The sequence below is a fragment of the Mercenaria mercenaria genome, unplaced genomic scaffold (genome assembly GCF_021730395.1).
Source record: "Mercenaria mercenaria strain notata unplaced genomic scaffold, MADL_Memer_1 contig_4498, whole genome shotgun sequence".
Lineage (NCBI taxonomy): Eukaryota > Metazoa > Mollusca > Bivalvia > Venerida > Veneridae > Mercenaria > Mercenaria mercenaria.
The window spans coordinates 50248-70058 of record NW_026462729.1 but is presented as its reverse complement, the minus strand read 5'-3'; the positions used below and the strand labels follow the sequence as shown (position 1 = coordinate 70058).

At 35.6% G+C, this 19811-nt stretch overlaps 1 protein-coding gene across 1 annotated transcript; it reads left to right on the top strand.

The window, feature by feature from the left end:
- Nucleotides 1–5365: 5365 nt before the first annotated feature.
- On the top strand, nt 5366–6988 carry LOC128553922 (mRNA export factor GLE1-like). Its single transcript, XM_053535121.1, has one exon. The coding sequence runs from the start codon at nt 5366–5368 to the stop codon at nt 6986–6988; it is 1623 nt and encodes a 540-aa protein (XP_053391096.1).
- The last annotated feature ends 12823 nt before the right edge of the window (nt 6989–19811 follow it).

The following is a 19811-nucleotide window of genomic DNA, read 5'->3' as shown; positions in this document are numbered from 1 at the left end:
TAAACATTGCACAGCAAAAAGTTTCACTCCCATGTCCCCGTAATAGGTAGAACATGCTTTTGCTTAAAATCGGACAATTAGTAAATTGTTTCCTTAGCTGAAATGATAAAAGCATTGATTCATAAAGTTTCATACTTTTACAATTGCATTTATCATTTGGCAATGAGTGTTTTTTTACATTTAGTAATTGAAATTTATTATTTAGAATATAGCATTAAGCCCTGAGTATATGACAATTAACATTAAGTTATTGGCATTTAGCATTAACGTTTCATTATGTAGCATTTGGCAATTAACATGGACATCACACTTCCATTAAATACGCACGAACAATGCCTTGTTCAATTCCGTTATACGAAAACAGAAATTCGTCAAGTATTTCAGATGATGTTAGATGATCGAAATATTTTGGCCGCCAACTCCTTTCATCACTAAATCATCAGCCATAGTTACAGCGTGACTATAATATTATTTTCATTCCCATTAAGCTGAAATCATAGTCAAGTTTGGCTGAATTAGAAATAGGTATGTGTATGTAATAAAAGGGTCATTAAGATGCAATGACTCATTTGGCTCTGATGGAATAGAATTAGCTATAAAACCACTTAACAATAATGCAAAATATGTCAAAATCAAATGCAAAATGGTTATACTAGTAATCGAGTCCCAATGGGTAATTTTACCCCATGGTGAATAATTGCGATTGAAACAACATAAAAATGCGAGCGCCTTGTGGGATCAAGGCCTGACAATTCTCTCCAGCCGAATATAACTTTGCAGATCAAGATGCTAATATAAAAAAATATACTGTATTATTCAACTCATGCATAGGCAGACTTGTTAATGACTTATAGACAACAATTTTGTAGATGACGAAAATCTGGAAATGCGTATCTACAAAGCACTAAAAACATCTAGTGGCGTTGATTGAGATCAACCTTTAAGCGAGGATACTTTGAGTATATCCTGGATTTATGTCATTTTTGTTAAGGCCAAGAAATCGTCAAGTATTTCAGATATATTAATTCAGCGCCATCTAGCGGAACGTCAAACGTTATGCTTGACGACGTCACGTTTTTGCGTTCTAAACAGTGACGGTAAACAGCGTGTGTGCTTCAAAGATTTCATTCGCATCCAGCTTTCCGTCATATTTAAACAGTTAAATATCTACTTGAAGTTCAGACAAGGAGTAGACATAACTACTGCCTACTTTAAATATATTTTCTGATATATTATTTACTATCAAAACTAGAATGAACGCATTGGAGCCAAAATAGTTTATCATTTGAACCGCGCCATGAGAAAGCCAACATAGTGCATTTGCGACCAGCATGGATCCAGACCAGCCTGTGTATCCGCGCAGTCTGGTTAGGATCCATGTTGTTCGCTAACGGTTTCTCTAATTGTAATAGGCTTTGAAATCGAACAACATGGATTCTGACCAGACTGCGCGGATGCGCAGGCTGGTCTGGATCCATGCTGGTCGCAAATGCTCTATGTTGGTTTTTGAGTCGGCTAAACGCTTTCAAGCGTTTGACGAGTCCTTGCTATTGCCCGATTTCTCATTCTTAAATGGCCTCACAACACAGCGAAGTGATGTAGTTCCATTAGATTGTCTCTAATTTCAAAGAGTTCATTGATCGAATGAAGTTCATTTATGTCAGTCCTACTTGCTATGACCAATATACGATGTAATCTGTCATATTTATGACTTGTAATTGTGCAATATTCGAATAAAGCCACGTAATTTCTTCCGCGGTAACTCATTAAGCATAAACACGCATAACGATTCTGCCGGATTTGGTAATACATTTGCGCATATGATTATGGTGACGAATTTTATGCCCTTTTGTCACAAAATAGCAAATATGATGTTCACAAGTTCAAATAAAAACTGCATATTAACTTATTAGCCAAATTATCTATTTGTTACCCTGTCCGTTTCAAAAAATAATCTTTAAAATCATTGCGCAAATAACAAATTTATTGCGCTGTGCATTTTATGAATTGCGCAGGCTTACCAAGCTTGCGTAACATCCAGCGAAAGACAAAATATAGTTCCAGAACATACTGCTAGTATTTTATTGAGTGGGTACCTCTGAAAGCTTTGGAATGTCTCTTATCAAAGAGTTTACCACATCGATGAAATTAAATTATGACAGCTTCATTTTAAATGACCCGAATAAGATATGTGCAGTACGTTAATTCTTCCGCGAGACTTCGCGGATGAATCCTAACTACATTCTGAACACTTGTCGGCGAACACGCGTGACCTGTTTATAACAACGCTTCTACGACTTTGCCTGGGTTGAGTTTTGCAGTCAGTAAACGGATAAATTATCGGAAGAAGAAGCTCTTACTGGTTTGTTTAGTTACTACTGATATTAAAAATGATTTTATTTCTTATTTGTCGAGAAATAAACAAATCGGCGAAACAGTAAATTGTATTTTCTTGTAGTTTTTGAAATCGAAAGTAGATCGTCTATGTTTGGCTGCTTTGACGAAACGAAACAACTTTTTTATGAAAAGATTTAAATAAGAGGTAATTTAACCGTAAACTTCAATGTCAGATACTGCCAATTGCTGCTAAATGTCTTCATATCATCACAATTTGTAAAACATATTGTTGAAACTGGAGAAAAGTGTAATTGTATCCGGATATAATATTTTGGGTAAATATCGAGCTGTGTTATGAAATTTTAACATTCAAGTAACATGTCATAGGGCATGACAGTCTTGTTCTGAATTTAATTGTTTTACATCTTCTTAAATAAAATATAAAGCATACTAAAATTGTTTTTGTTGTAATTAAATCGAGTATACCCCTTTTAAGATTCAGTGTAACAATTTTCACCCAAATATTCTTTACTATAAATCCGTATATCTTTTCCATCCTATAACCCTATACTTGACATAATAAATTACCGTTATCTTTGTCTACCCCGACCTGAATTGTACTAACCTTTAATCTATGTCTTTGTATTGCAATAATTGAGAGCAAGTGTAAATGCTTCATTACACTTGCCTTCATATTGTAAAAGCATACGCATAGATTTTACATTAGAATAAATATATTATCTAAGATAATTATTACTTTGTTTCAGGTTAGTACTTTTTACTTCATTAGTACAGAGCTTATTTATAAGTGTATTAGTTTTTATGACTTTGATGTAAATTGTTCTGAAATTAGTATTTCATGTAATATTGTTAGGACATCAAGTGTACATGTATAATTGGAATTTCAATGTATTGTATAAATATAAATGCTAGATTGCACTTGCCTTCATATTGTAAAAGCATACGCATAGATTTTACATTAGAATAAATATATTATCTAAGATAATTATTACTTTGTTTCAGTGATTGTTCTGGGAATAAATATTCGTAATCCCAGGTGTGTAGCATCCCAAGACGAACCCACATCTACCAGTAAACTATAAATATTTGGCAGACGGGTTGAGCTAGCCTTCGGGCACGACAAGGAAAGCCCTTCGTCACTTCATTGCACTTGCCTTCATATTGTAAAAGCATACGCATAGATTTTACATTAGAATAAATATATTATCTAAGATAATTATTACTTTGTTTCAGGTTAGTACTTTTTACTTCATTAGTTACAGAGCTTATTTATAAGTGTATTAGATTTTATGACTTTGATGTAAATTGTTCTGAAATTAGTATTTCATGTAATATTGTTAGGACATCAAGTGTACATGTATAATTGGAATTTCAATGTATTGTATAAATTAGACTGTGATTGAAATTTTATATTAGCAGAGTTATACATGTATTTTTGACCTTAGGTTATTAGAAGGTTTGTTGATATTATAAACTCTTCGTAGTAATATTCAGATATATAGTCTGAAAATTTTTTTTTCTTAGAAAGTTGCAGTTAAGAGGACTAACTCTTTAACACCTGTCCCGCTCCAACCCGATAAAATCCAATACTCCTATAGTATACCATATAATCTAATAAAATACTGATATTTCCAATAGCCTTGATAGCTCCTTCGGTAGCGATGTAGGGTTATGAATGAAACAGATTTTTAACCCGAGGGTTCGAGACGCAGAATTTCCATTTTTTTTCTCCTTACAAGTGCCGTCTTTGTTATAAAGTCATTTAATATAGTCTTTCTATTCTTATTTCTTGCAAAATGTAAGAAGTTTGAATTTGTTTCATAGCATTTATCGGTGTTTTCTCTTTGTAATAATACAAAAGGGAAAATACATAGGTCTAGCTTATAAAATCCTTGCAAGGTGTTGACAAAAACGTAAAACAGAGGCAAACCGTATTATCAAGTAGAAAAGTATGTCTTCAAGTAGTTATATTTGATGTGATACTTCTTTACAGCAAAATAAAATTTTCGCGAAACTTGAAAAAACGTGCACGATTCGGCAATGTACCGCGGTAGCGCATAATTCGATACGGTATAACATATAAACATTCTATAGTGTTACAGCGGAATTAGCTCGGTAGGGAGAGCGTTGGACTTGAGATCTGAAAGTTGGTGGTTCGAATCCCGACAAAGACTTAAGTTTTTTTTTCTTTCCAAAAGAAAAGAATAACACTGAACAGTCATTTTTTATTTGTCTTATTGTAAATACATGTGAATGAGAGTTATGAATGCAAGTGTTATAAAGTTTTAAAAACATTTTTTAAGCTATTATACATTATATCTTGCAGTAGGCTATAGAGTGAATGGCTAAGTGAAAAGTGATCTTCAGTGATAAGAAGAAAAAGCAATTTAGTGAAAAGTGAAAACAATAAGTGAAAAGTGAAAAATTAGTGAAAAGTGAAGTAAATAAAATTTATACAAGCGAGCGCTAAGAGAGGAGATAGATGTGAAGTGAAGAAATAATAGAATAGTGAAACATATAAGTAAGTGAACGAAATAGTGAAAATTAGTGAAGATTAGTGAAAACTGAAAGATCAGATACATATATAGAAAATAATTGTGCTTTCAGAAGCTAAGTAGTAAACAGGATAGCAATAAACATAACAGTAAAGCACCGTATAAAATAGTGATAATCATTAGAAAACAGTGAAGAAACGTGAGCAGTGAAGGAAGTGAAAGGTTATTTGACACTGAAAATTAATAGTAAAGTGCAAATACAGTAACTGGTGGGCACTTTTTAAAGTGAAGAAAAGTGAAGTAGTGAATATTAGCGAAAAGTGAAATTAAGGAGTTATAGCGCTCATATATTGAAACGGAAAGGAACCAAAGTCAGAAAAGAGTCAAAAGGTGAAATATGTAGAGAAAAGTAAAAGTGATAGAAGGTATATATTACTGTGAAAGATAATTGAAGTGAAAAGAGTAAACTGTAAAATAATAGTGTTTGAAGTGTGAAGTTTATATGTACAATAATGGAAGATCAAACAACAGATAGAGATATCAGAATGAGACAGCGAGATGCTAGACGACAGGAACAGGAGAGATTAGAGGAAAAACAGAAGCAAAGAGATAGATTGAGACAAGATTTAGCTGAAATAGAAAATGAAAGGCAGATATTGTTATCTCAGAGAAGAAATCAACAGCGACGTTTAGAAATGATTCATAGTTGTGATCCTTTCTTTTATGAAGTCGAGCGGCCAAGAATAGGTGCAGAAAGGCTTAATACAAGCAACCCTGAACAGCAAATAAATACGGGAACCAGACAAATATTAGACAGAGGAATTGTGCAACCACGTTTCGTGAAGCAACACAATGAGGACCTCGGAAGTTATATGGACCTAATAAGTCCTGAATCAGAAAATATACCAACTGCCACACACGGTATTGGAATAAGTGGAAACGAACATGAAAGCGATAATGATAGGAGACAAGCAATTACTCAGACTAATCAAGCAACAAATAGAAATTTAGATTTCGCTTCAGGCAGTTTGAACATGACTCAGGACATACATAGAATGCATGGTGAATTAAACCAAGTCATATATAGGGATGATATCCGTCAAAGCATTAGGAGAGACGTTTTACATATCGATCAAACAAGACAAGAGTCTAACTTAGACTTTCATAGTGATAGAGACAGTTATAGAGATATAGAATATAATGCAGACGACAGTAGTTACAGAACAAGAAGCCGTGTGGCTGAAAGTACTCGCATTGATGCAGAAACTCATGTCATGAGAAAGAGAAATCGAAATGGTGACAAAGTAGATGTCAGTATCGAGACAGATAAACTAGAGGCGAAATTACGGCAATTGAGTATAAGGAAGGACACCAATTTAGATATTAATTCCTTGCAAAGAGGCGCAGAACTTCCAGATCATAGAAAAGAACACAAGAACATAACTCCCGTAGGTATAGGTATGAATCCTGAAATAAAGGACACAAGAAGTCAACTAAAATTCATCGATAGAAAATTCAGGGAACATTCAGACATCAATGTAAGAGGAGAATTGAATGATGATAATTCAAACACATCTATTAAATTTGAGAAGTTTAGCATCCTGCAGCAGATAGAAAAGAAAAAAATGGAATTGCAAGAGCTACTGTTGATTCAAGAGAACACAGAGAAACAGCTAAAGATAGATGAAGAAAGAAGACTTATAGAATTAGAGAAGCAACGAAAGATGTTGCATATGTTGACTGAAAGAGAAAGGGTAATGGATGAAAGAGAACAGAAACTTAAAGATGATGAGAGAGAATTGTTATTGAAGTTTGAAGAACTGAAACGGATAAAGCAAGACGTTGTAAAATCAGAAGAAGAACAGTTTGTTCAGTATAAAGCAATAGCAAGAGATATCATTACTAAAAACGAAGCATTAAACAAGAGAGATTCTGACCTTAGAAAAAAGGAAGAAATTGTTAAAGAGCTTCAGCAGAAATTAGTTCCAGAAGTAAAGAAAGAGACAATTATTCAGCAAACCCCGGAAATTAGTCCATTTTCTGGTGACGAAGCGAAACCTAAGAGTGAGGTCACATTAAACGAGTGGAAAGCCGAGATAAGAAGTTTAATAGCTACAGCATTGTACCCAGAATAGATGATTACTCAGGCCGTTAGAAAATCATTGAAAGTTCAAGCCAAGAAAGTTCTGTTAAAGTTAGATCCAAATGCTAGAGCTGAAGAAATCATAGAAAGGACAGAAGATATATTTGGAGATATGTCTAGCAAACAGACAATTTACACGGAGTTCTATACTGCATCACAGAAGCCAGACGAATCTATAGCAGATTGGGGCTTACGACTTGAAGAGATTTTGATAAAAGCTTCTACCAAGAAGTCAATAACACCTGAGGAGAGAAATGAGATGCTTAAAGATAAATTTTGGAGATCGCTGTACAGCAAGGATATCAAAAACGCAGTTAGAACATCCTTTGAAAGCGGTGACAGTTTTGAAATGCTCAGACGGAAAGCAAGGGCTGAGGAGCACGAAACTAAAATTAGTGCTATAAAGGCTGATATAGCACTGCCTAAACAAGAAGAAACTGCAAAAGCGGCGGATAAGCAGACAGAACTTCTTGAAGCTATGATGAAGCAAATGGCCGAATTAAATAAAAAGGTAGAAGACTATAGAAAAGAAAATGAAAGTAAGCCACAAGATGAGCATAGAATTAGAAGATATGGTGGGTACAATAGATGGAATGGTCCAAGGGATTTCAATAGATGGAATGGTTCGAGGGATTACAACAGAGGAGCAAACAGCTATAGGAATCGATTTGACGATAGGAGTCATAAATTAAAAGAGCAAAGCCCAGATACCGATAAGATGCAAGAGGAAAAGAAAGGAGATATGAAAGTCAAAGAGGAGAAGAAACAAAATTCAGAAAAAGAGTTAAACTAGTTGGCGCTTCTGTTGAAGGGCACAGCAGAAGCAGAGAGGAAATTAAAGGCCCAAAAGATAATCAGATAAAGACAAGATTGATCGGGAAAGCAAATGAACATGAAATATTGATTAAAGATTGTGTGACAAAAGCATTGATCGATACTGGTAGTATGATAAGCACAATGTCGGAAAATTTCTATAGAAGTATGACTGATAGGCCAGAACTAAGAAGTCTAGAAGATTTTGACATTGACATATATTGCGCAAATGGACAGGAAGTGCCTTATAATGGTTATATAGAGCTAGGTGTAAAAGTGCCGTCATTAAGTGACGAAGAAGTTGTTGCTCTAATTTTGATTGTACCACAAACAGAATACAACCAAAGAGTACCGGTTATTATAGGCACAAATCTAATTCGTGAGTTTTCAAAACTAAGTAAAGAGAAGGAAGCTGATACTATTCCAAATGAATGGAGAGAATCATTTGATGTACTATCAGCGACCACAATTGGTAAAGTTAAAGTCACGAAAAAGATTACATTGTTACCAAGGGAAACCAAAACGGTAACAGGTTTCATACGCAAGCAGAGAAATGTAGAATCAGCTGTAACAGAATGTTTGGATGATATAAATTCTACATCTGCTGTAGTCTGTCCACGAGTTGTCTCGTTGAATAATCCTGGTAGAACATCACGAGTGCCGGTACGGTTGTGCAACATCAGTGCTAAAACCATGCAAATAACAGAAAAAACTAATATTTGCCAACTACAGGAAGTCACTGTGCTTAGAAGTATGCCGATCATTGACTATCGTTCGATATCATCTGATATTTCAGAAACAAGCAAATCCTCTTCTTCTCCAACAAATCTATGTCATCAGTCTGCATCTGAAAAAGAAAACAAAGCCATGAGTGATGAGGAATTTAATAAAACATTTGGTGTCAATCTTGAAAATGTAAACTTGTCTGAAGAACAGAAAATTAAAGTACAAAAATTATTTCAGAAATGGAATGGCATTTTCCCAAAATCATCCACAGATCTTGGACACACATCAGCCGTAAAACATAAGATTGAATTGTTAGATGAGAAACCTTTTAAAGAGCCATACAGACGCATACCACCAGCGATATTTAACGAAGTGAAAGAACATCTCCATGAAATGTTTAAAGTCGGTGCAATTAGGGAATCTAGTAGTCCATGGTCATCAAACGTTGTGATAGTGAGGAAAAAGGATGGATCGATTAGATTTTGTATTGATTTCAGGAAAATCAACCAACGGACCAAGAGAGATGCCTATGCACTTCCACGGATAGAAGACACTTTGAATTGCCTCGCCGGATCAAGATATTTTTCAAAACTGGACTTGAAATCAGGATACTGGCAGGTAGAGCTAGATGAACGAGATAAAGAGAAAACGGCCTTTCAGGTTTGGGGACTGGGATTCTACGAGTGTAATAGAATGCCCTTTGGCCTATGTAATGCCCCAGCAACCTTTCAGAGATTGATGGAGCGTTGCATGGGCGACTTCAACCTGAAGGACTGTTTAATTTATCTCGATGACATCGTAATATTCTCTTCTGACATAGATTCCCATATTGACCGACTTGATACAGTGTTTGAACGTTTGGCTCAGTACAACCTGAAAGTAAATCCGAAGAAATGTGAATTTTTCAAGAAGAAAATAACTTATCTTGGGCACATAGTCTCAGAAGATGGCATCCAGGCAGATCCTGTAAAGGTAGAAGCCGTAAAAGATTGGCCTATTCCGCAAAATGTGAAGGATGTTCGGAAATTTTTAGGATTCGCAGGATACTACAGGCGATTCATCAAAGGCTTTGCATCCATAGCACGACCTATTAACAATCTTCTCATTGGACAACCTGCAAATAGAAAGAAAACATCAAAATCAACAAAATCAATAAAGAAAGTTCACTTTAAATGGGAAAAGGAACAACAGGAAGCATTCGATAAACTTAATGAGAAACTTACCAACCCGCCTGTACTTGCATATGCCAGCTACGATCTGCTGTTCAAGGTGCACACGGATGCTTCATCTTCTGGTCTTGGAGCCGTCCTCTATCAACGCCAAGATGGAAAAGACAGGGTCATTGCTTTTGCGAGTAGGAGTCTCAAACCTGCAGAAAGGAATTATCCGGCTCACAAGCTGGAATTTCTCGCACTAAAGTGGGCGGTGTCAGAGAAATTCCACGACTACCTGTATGGGGCGAAGTTCGAGCTTGTGACGGATAACAACCCATTAACTTATGTAAGTTCCACCACTAAGCTTGATGCCACTAGTCACCGCTGGCTTGCTTCCTTGGCAAATTATGACTTCGTACCGAAATACAGACCTGGGTCGAAGAATACGGATGCCGACAGCCTATCTCGTATGAAGGAAAAGGAGAACCTTTCAACCATCCCCAGAGACGCTGTTAAAGCAGTTATCCAATCAGCTCTTACTGATGGTGCTTTAAGTGACTCCCTCTCTATGCCCGATGATGTAACTTCAAACGAACAGTCAGATTCGATTCCAGATGACTTATTGTACAGTTATAGTTTGTCGTCTAAAGATTGGAAAAAGGCCCAAAAACAGGATCAAGTGATTAGTACAATAATTGACCATCTTAACAATGGTACCAAACCGGCTAAGCCAGATGGACCAATGCATGCATATACAAGGGATTGGTTAAAACTAATCCTTAAAGATGGTGTACTATTTCGAAAATCACTTGTTGATGGACACGAAAGACTACAGTTAGTCTTGCCTACCAATCTTCGAATCGATATCTTTGAAGCTCTGCATAATGATTTGGGCCACCAGGGTAGAGACCGAACAACGTCACTATTTAAAGAAAGATTTTACTTTCCAGGTCTAGATACATTTGTGGCGAACCAAGTTAGAAACTGTGGAAGGTGCATTAGAAGGAAAAGTCTTTCTTCTAAAGCTGAACTTGTCCCGATACAGTCTTCGGCACCAATGCAAGTCGTCTGTTTGGATTTCTTGTCCTTGGAGAGAAGCAAAGGAGGCTTTGAGGATATCCTGGTCATAACGGACCACTTCAGTCGTTATGCACAGGCATATCCTACCAGGAACCAAACAGCAAGGACAACAGCCAAGATTCTTTTTGAGAATTTCATACTGCATTATGGTTTTCCGGCGTCCATCCATAGCGACCAGGGTCCGAACTTCGAGTCTCGTCTGATTAAAGAACTATGTCACATCGCAGGCGTCAAGAAGACAAGAACCACGCCTTACCATGCAATGGGTAACGGACAGGTCGAGCGGTTTAATCAGACGTTACTAAAGATGCTGGGTACCCTAGAGGAGTATCAAAAGTCCGACTGGAGGGCGCATGTACCCACCCTTGTACATGCGTACAATGCAACCCATCATAAAAGTACGGGGTTTTCTCCGTATTTTCTAATGTTTGGGAGGCATCCTCGTTTAGTAGTTGATGCTTTTCTAGGGCTACCAGCTGATGATCTTTCAGCTGCATCACAAACTGAGTACGTGAATAAGCTGCGCGACCGTCTGAAGCTGAAACTGCGAGGACTACAGGACTAACCAATAAGTCGGTATATGATGAGAAGGCTCGAAGTTCGGTCCTACATCCGGGAGATATTGTACTTGTGCGCAATGTATCGATCAGAGGAAAACAGAAGTTAGCTGATCGTTGGGAGCAGCAACCATACGTAGTTGTGCGCAAGGTACACGATGACATTCCCGTGTACGAGGTCAGAAGGGAAGGAGCTCGGTATAAGAAATCTAGGATTCTACACCGAAACCTTCTCCTTCCCTTCATGTCCATTGCAGATGGCTACGATCCCGATGACCACCTTCCTTCTGGTAACACTTCCGATGATGTGGAAGACAACATTGAAACCTTATCTACAGCACCTACTTCGGAAGAGACCAGCAGTGCGTCTCCTTCCCACATACCAGTAGGAGATGGGCAGAAATATGTAATTTCTGCAAGAAGGATTCGGCGTGATGTAGTGAGATCGGAAATACCAGCGGAAACAGCTTCAACACCATCTAAGCGACCAAATAGGAAAAGACAGAAGCCATATTGGATGAACAGAGGGGACTTTGTTACGTATTAATAAGAGGCAGCAGTATGACTGACGATTGTTATCTGTTTTAGTTGTAACTTTTAGTCAGTAATGTTTTATTTCTGTTGACTACATGTATGTGTGCACAATGAGTATATTTCACTTTTGCATTAGTTAATGTTTAAAATGTGTAAGTATATGTATCTATATGTTCTTAGAACATATTACATTGTTATAAGTACAACCATAAGGTAGATACTTACCTTGGATAAATTGTGGATCATGAATAAGTACTTACCTGTAATTGTAAAATTTGCATCTGCAAATGATTGTTGTATTATATGATTGCTACTTACCTGTTGGACATTCAATGATATTTGAGCTCGATATCACTGATGTTTTTTTTTCCAGCTACCACGTACACCAGTGACATGATATTGTGTACTGTATTTAGCTAGATGTGTTAATAGTACATATACTTACCTATATATAGTATAATTATACTTACCTTCGGTAATTAGTTAATTAGCACTCAAGTACTAGTAGTAACACAAGGCTTAGGTTATGTAGTAATTATACTTACCTTGTATACTTACCTTAATCTAGTTGACAAGTTTTAGGTAATGTAGTAATCATACTTACCTTGTTTACTTACCTTGAGCTAGTTGACCTTCTTCTACCAGTATGTCTTATGTAGATTGCAGCTTAGGTCTCTGACACAAAAGCACGTCATTTTAGGGTACTGCAATGTACTTGTATATGCAAATACCTTAGTAGTGATATATCATGTGTAATCTTATTTGTTTTTATTTATCACATACTTGTACACTTAAGATTTTTTTTCTTTCAGCTCTGGGAGTTAAATGTCGGGGACGACTGCAATGTACTTGTATATGCAAATACCTTAGTAGTAATATATCATGTGTAATCTTATTTGTTTTTATTTATCACATACTTGTACACTTAAGATTTTTTTTCTTTCAGCTCTGGGAGTTAAATGTCGGGGACGACATTTCTTAAAGCAGGGGGAGTATGTCATAGGGCACGACAGTCTTGTTCTGAATTTAATTGTTTTACATCTTCTTAAATAAAATATAAAGCATACTAAAATTGTTTTTGTTGTAATTAAATCGAGTATACCCCTTTTAAGATTCAGTGTAACAATTTTCACCCAAATATTCTTTACTATAAATCCGTATATCTTTTCCATCCTATAACCCTATACTTGACATAATAAATTACCGTTATCTTTGTCTACCCCGACCTGAATTGTACTAACCTTTAATCTATGTCTTTGTATTGCAATAATTGAGAGCAAGTGTAAATGCTTCATTACACTTGCCTTCATATTGTAAAAGCATACGCATAGATTTTACATTAGAATAAATATATTATCTAAGATAATTATTACTTTGTTTCAGGTTAGTACTTTTTACTTCATTAGTTACAGAGCTTATTTATAAGTGTATTAGTTTTGATGACTTTGATGTAAATTGTTCTGAAATTAGTATTTCATGTAATATTGTTAGGACATCAAGTGAACATGTATAATTGAAATTTCAATGTATTGTATAAATATAAATGCTAGATTGCACTTGCCTTCATATTGTAAAAGCATACGCATAGATTTTACATTAGAATAAATATATTATCTAAGATAATTATTACTTTGTTTCAGTGATTGTTCTGGGAATAAATATTCGTAATCCCAGGTGTGTAGCATCCCAAGACGAACCCACATCTACCAGTAAACTATAAATATTTGGCAGAAGGGTTGAGCTAGCCTTCGGGCACGACAAGGAAAGCCCTTCGTCACTTCATTGCACTTGCCTTCATATTGTAAAAGCATACGCATAGATTTTACATTAGAATAAATATATTATCTAAGATAATTATTACTTTGTTTCAGGTTAGTACTTTTTACTTCATTAGTTACAGAGCTTATTTATAAGTGTATTAGTTTTTATGACTTTGATGTAAATTGTTCTGAAATTAGTATTTCATGTAATATTGTTAGGACATCAAGTGTACATGTATAATTGGAATTTCAATGTATTGTATAAATATAAATGCTAGATTGCACTTGTCTTCATATTGTAAAAGCATACGCATAGATTTTACATTAGAATAAATATATTATCTAAGATAATTATTACTTTGTTTCAGTGATTGTTCTGGGAATAAATATTCGTAATCCCAGATGTGTAGCATCCCAAGACGAACCCACATCTACCAGTAAACTATAAATATTTGGCAGAAGGGTTGAGCTAGCCTTCGGGCACGACAAGGAAAGCCCTTCGTCAAACATACATGATAGATATTATTGTAACAGAAATGATTCTAGAATTTATTTTTATAACACCTACATATAATCTATATCAGACTCATTCTAGTCCTGAGGCATGATCTGAAAGTGACAGTCATACTTTGGATATTGTAATACTAGAAAGAATCTAGGTAATATTTAGAAATTGAAACATAAGATTTTCTGTTAAAATCGCACCAAAGGCTGTATCAAGGGTCTACATATTCAAAAATTTCTTGTGGTAATACCCCAAACCCTACTTGCAGGAGGGGGTATGCCCCCACACCCTTCCCCCATATTGCCACTTTACAGTTTGATACATTTGCCCTTTTACCACCTGCCGCAATGCCCATTTCAAAATCTGACTGCAATTTAAAGCGGAAAGAAACATCCCTCCCAACACCCACCCTGCTACCGACCACGTAAAAATGGCTCAAACATTTTTCTGCCCAGTCTGGGCCTGTCTGTCTACATGAATCAAAATGGATAATTGAAAGTGCATGGACTTCGGGATTACAGACATGATTTTTAAGTGGTTAACAGGTCTGAAATAGAATAAATGATAGTTTTAACTAAAAAAGAACTGCATTTATTAATATCGGTTACACTATATATTGACACTCAGCAACATTTACATACATGTATCTCTAAACGCAAAAGTAAGTATACTTTAAACTGACATCACTTATAATATGATTGAACAATACCTAACATATGACAAGGCTATCGCCAGGCCCATTATAATATCTGTAAAATATCAGTTCTTTCGTCTATCCGTTACAAACTGTATGTGGCAATCCGCGCTGTAAAATATAATATATAAATTGTCATATTCAAATTTTATCATGTGCGAATATATACCAGCCGATAATTGCCTCTTTTGGCAATGCCGGAGGCAAATGTTTACTGGAAAAATATATATAGTCATGGGCAGTATCTTAGTGTCAGCTGTCAAATTGTAGTTTGTACATTCAACATTTTTATTTCTGCGAACCACTCTTCAATTTTAGAGAAATATATTAGGTTTAAATACTTGTATAATGTCAATCAAAGTTTTACTAGGCATCGACCGAATGTTCATTTCATTTATTGTAACAAAATCTCTCTTTAGTTGGGGAAAAAAACTAAAAACAAACTGAAACTGGTAGACTATACTGTCAGTACATCAATCATTAGCCGACTCAGGCCCTTCAGGCCTTTGATTTTATAGTGCGGCTCATTTATTTATTTATTTATTTATGGTTTGTGTCAATATTTGACCGTATTCATATCTAACACTCAGATAAAAAACGTCCATCGTATGTGTATCTTTTAAAATTTGAATAACGTGAGTAATATAGCTGGATATAGCCGCTTAATCACTGTCATTTTCAATTTTAGCTTGAAACAAAACCAGGTGATATGAAATAATGTGACAGATCGGTGCCGTTTACAAACTTTTACGCAAAAATTTACAACCCGGGTCCTGCGAAACATTATCGCTCTGAGTCTGTTTTAAAACGACATTATCAAAAATAAAATATCTATATATAATATGAATTAACGGCGATAACAATGAGCTTTCGCGTTTTGATAATTTGATACATACAATAATACAAGCATATCTTTTTAACACAGAGAAAAACAACAACAATAAGGTCGGGCTACAACTTATCTCAACATCTGCAAATACCGGTATAGCCATTCCAACAATGTTAACTTTCATCTTTTTAAATGAACATTTTAAACCATGGTTAACAAGTTGTACAATTCCAGGTGGTTACGGTGTTAGAAAAAATTCCGTCATACTTTTTCAATCATTACTGTATATTCCATTTTTTACATACTGTTCGTCTTTTATTTGCAGTTCATTTGTCATTTTTCTGTTTCACTTTTAGAACCTCCATTATATCAATTTTTGATTGGTTTACTGGAACTCCATGGTATCGTGTATCAAATTTTTATGTTGTTCCCACTGAGTAAATATTCACGATTTGCTTAAATTGTGTCTGCCGAATGCTGCCCTTTAATATTTCGTCACATGTTACCAGATATGTGCCGATAGTAATGGATCAGTTCTTGAGTATCTTGCCGAAAGATAATAAGAAATGACCAGTCCAGCTTCCGGTGGAGTTAGAAACCAGTGCCGTAACCAAGGAGTTAGAGACGATTCTTTTCTCATTTGTGTAGATTATAGAAACCCAGTGCATGGGACATATACTGCCAGTAAATTTCATATTGGGCGGGATCGATGAAATGAAACGTACAAAAGTAGAGGCCACGATTAAAACAAAAAAGCAATTCAGTATTACGTACGAACAATGCGACGAACATATGGGAAACAACACTAGCACACTAGACTAATGCATGTAACCCCTAAGGAAGCCTGTGCTCTTTGTAACTAAACATCAAAATATAAAGTGCAATAAAGTTTGAAAATAGAATTGGTGAAAATAGTTTTAGAGGCAATTTTTATACTTCTACTTGAAGTATGTATTGGGTCACAAAATTGTGTCAGTACATCTCTTTCCGTCTAAACCATTCGAAACTCAACAGCAACACAGTGTACGAAATTTAGTTGACAGCGTCTCCTTATAGCAACGAATGTTACAAGGCGTAGTGTTCTTGTTTATTTCTATTCCCGGATCCATGTAACTGAATTTCAAGATAATAGTTTACCAATGATTTTCATATGTGTGTGTGTTCGGTTTAACGTCTTTTTCAACAATTTTTCAGTCATATAAACGACGGTGTCCGCTGGTAGCAGTGAGCACAATGCCCAACTTTATAGTGCTGCCTCACTGGAATATCACGCCATAGACACGTGGCATGATACCCCACCCAGTCATATTATACTGACACCGGGCTCAGGCGGGCTGACCAGTCCTAGCAGTATTCTCTTAATGCTGAGTGCCAAGTGTGGAAGCTACTAATACTTCTTTTAACGTCTTTTGTATGACGCAGTCGGGGATATATGTGGCTGGATAACACTATATAGGAATTTCGTGAAGATGCAACTTTTATGTGTTATATGTGAAGTATATGATATAAGTAGTTTATTGATGCCGGTAGTCACAATCCTTAAGTCAAATTAAGGTAAAGAAATTATGTCAAAGGGCATTAAGTGCAGGTTTTACAAATTTCACTTATATGGCATTTTATTTTATGCTAACTAATGAAATACTGTATTCTATCAGTTAAATATTTTCATATCTCATCACTCACACTGTGAAAATATGAAATCTATATTTTCACACTGTGAGAGATATAGCTCCGCCCCCTCATTACATTGTGTATGAATTTTAAATTATTTGCTTAAAACAGGATGAAAATTGTAGTCGCACTTTGTTCTTTATAGCATATTTCTCGATTCAAATTATTTTACTTAAAGAGACTTTCATACCGTTATGCAGCAAAAAATAAAACAAAATGGAACTTTATGTTGCATGCGTCTTTATAACGTCACAGCACGTCTGACGTCATGTCTGTTTACGCGCGTCTGTTTCCCGCGCTGAGATTAAAACAGTTGCAAAATGCACATCTCAACGTAATTGAGCATAAAATAAAAAGAAAATTTGTTTGTTTTTCGTGAATATGGAATATATCTCACCTCGAAGTGAGAAAATGTTCACTCAAAACAAACAAATATCCTCTATAAATCTTCGCCATTTGATGAAATAAGTGAGCAAAAAATGGTATTTAATAGAAGCAAATGTATTTAACTGTGAAATAAAATCACTACATGCAAATTAGCTCATTTGTATATCAATTAATATTAATGAAAGCGGCAAAATCGTACAAAATTACGATAAAAATTGGCATGTATGTACAGCTGTACAGTATTTATTGTTTTATATATAATATTCATGATTTGAAAATCAGATATGCGGGATACCTATCTATTGATAAATGCAACTGTTTATATCGCCATCATAGTTGTTTTATGTGTAGATACTGCTTGAAGTGGGTGGCGTGAGTTGACTTCTGACCAACAATTATCTTCAGCACAATTGTGTATTTGTTTTCACAAAAGCAAGGCATTTCTTTTGTATTAGGTACATATCTGCCGGCTATTTTAAAATGTGAACCTATGTCACAAAGCCAATATGGCTGCCATTTTTTTTCAAAATGGCGACCAAGATGACCATCAAAGGTAAGAATGTTCAAAAATATGCATATATATGAGCGTTTATATTTTGATGTAATATATTGCAGTGTTTAGATTGATAAATACAATTGATGACATCGTGATAAGACCACACGCCATGTAGGCAACCTCAGATAACCAATATGGCGCTTAATTTTTAAAATGGCTGCCCAATGTCAATATGTTAAGGTTTCTTTGCGTACATTATAGAGTTTACATAGTTCTTTTATGTAGTTCAGTAATAAATTGTGATTGAAAAAACATTATTATTTTAAATCAGGTTGACACCATCTCAGACAACCAATAAAACAGCCACTTCCAAGAAGTCAGTATGTTCAGGTTTTCTAACATACTGGAGACCTTACAAAAGGTTTTATGTAAGGTTTTGCAGTATTTTGACGGATAATTAAACAATATACTATACATACATTGGGTTTACAGACAGGATAGCCTAAATTGGTATCAATAGTATACTTGGTATAACGACTGGGCATCTAATGTATCTAGAGGTATAGAGAAGGCAACTATGGATGTCTTCGGTGTATCGGCAGGCAAACTTGGCTTTTCATACAGCCTACTATGGATATTCTTAATTAAAGACAGGCAAACTGTGTATCAGTGATATATAGTAAGGCCATTTTTGATACCATTTGTTTACAGACACGCCATCCGGGCTAAATATTGATGCCACTATCGGTATCAAGGGTATACAGACATGCCCTCTGGGTATCCTGTGTATACAGACTGGCCCTTCCTGCTATACATACAGACATCTAGGGAAAACCTGGCTATACATATAGGCAACAATAGGTAGCCTGGAAATAGAGACAGATAAAATGGGTATCCTAGTTATGCAGGAAAATTATTATGGGTATACATACATGTACATTCCACTATGGGTATCTTAGTTATACAATCATTTACTCTGCGTGTTTTGTGCATACATGTATAGCCACCGTGGCTATACATACAGTTCACTAAGGGTACCTTGGCTATACATACAGTTCACTATGGGTATCATGGATATACAGAAAGGCCTATCTGGGTATTCTGTGCATACATACAGGTCAAATTGGCTACACATGTATACATACTGGCAAATACTGGTATACTGAATATACAGAGTATTCTGGACATACAGAAGGGCTAATCGAGTTTCCTTGCAACTCTAGATATTCTGGGTATACAGGCATGTCATCCTGGCTATACAATTGTATATATAGTCTACTAAGGGTATCTTCGATTTACATACACACCATTCTGGGTATCTTGGATATATAGACATGCCATCATTGCTATATATTCAGGTCACTTTGGATGGCACTGGTATACAGACAGGTTACCTATGTATCCATGGTATAGAGCCATGCCACTCTGTGTAGCCTGGATATACAAACATGTCATCGTGGCCATAATACTTGCAATTATGGATATCCCCGATTTACATATAAATCTTTCCGGGTAAAAAACCTGGGTATACAGGCAGACCATCGTTGCTATACACTAGACCAGTATGTGCGTTGAGTATGCTTGGTATATAGACAAGTCAGCTGAGTGC

Excerpts from the sequence above, each read along its gene's own strand:
- LOC128553922 (XM_053535121.1), top strand. The coding sequence starts at position 5,366 with ATGGAAGATCAAACAACAGATAGAGATATCAGAATGAGACAGCGAGAT.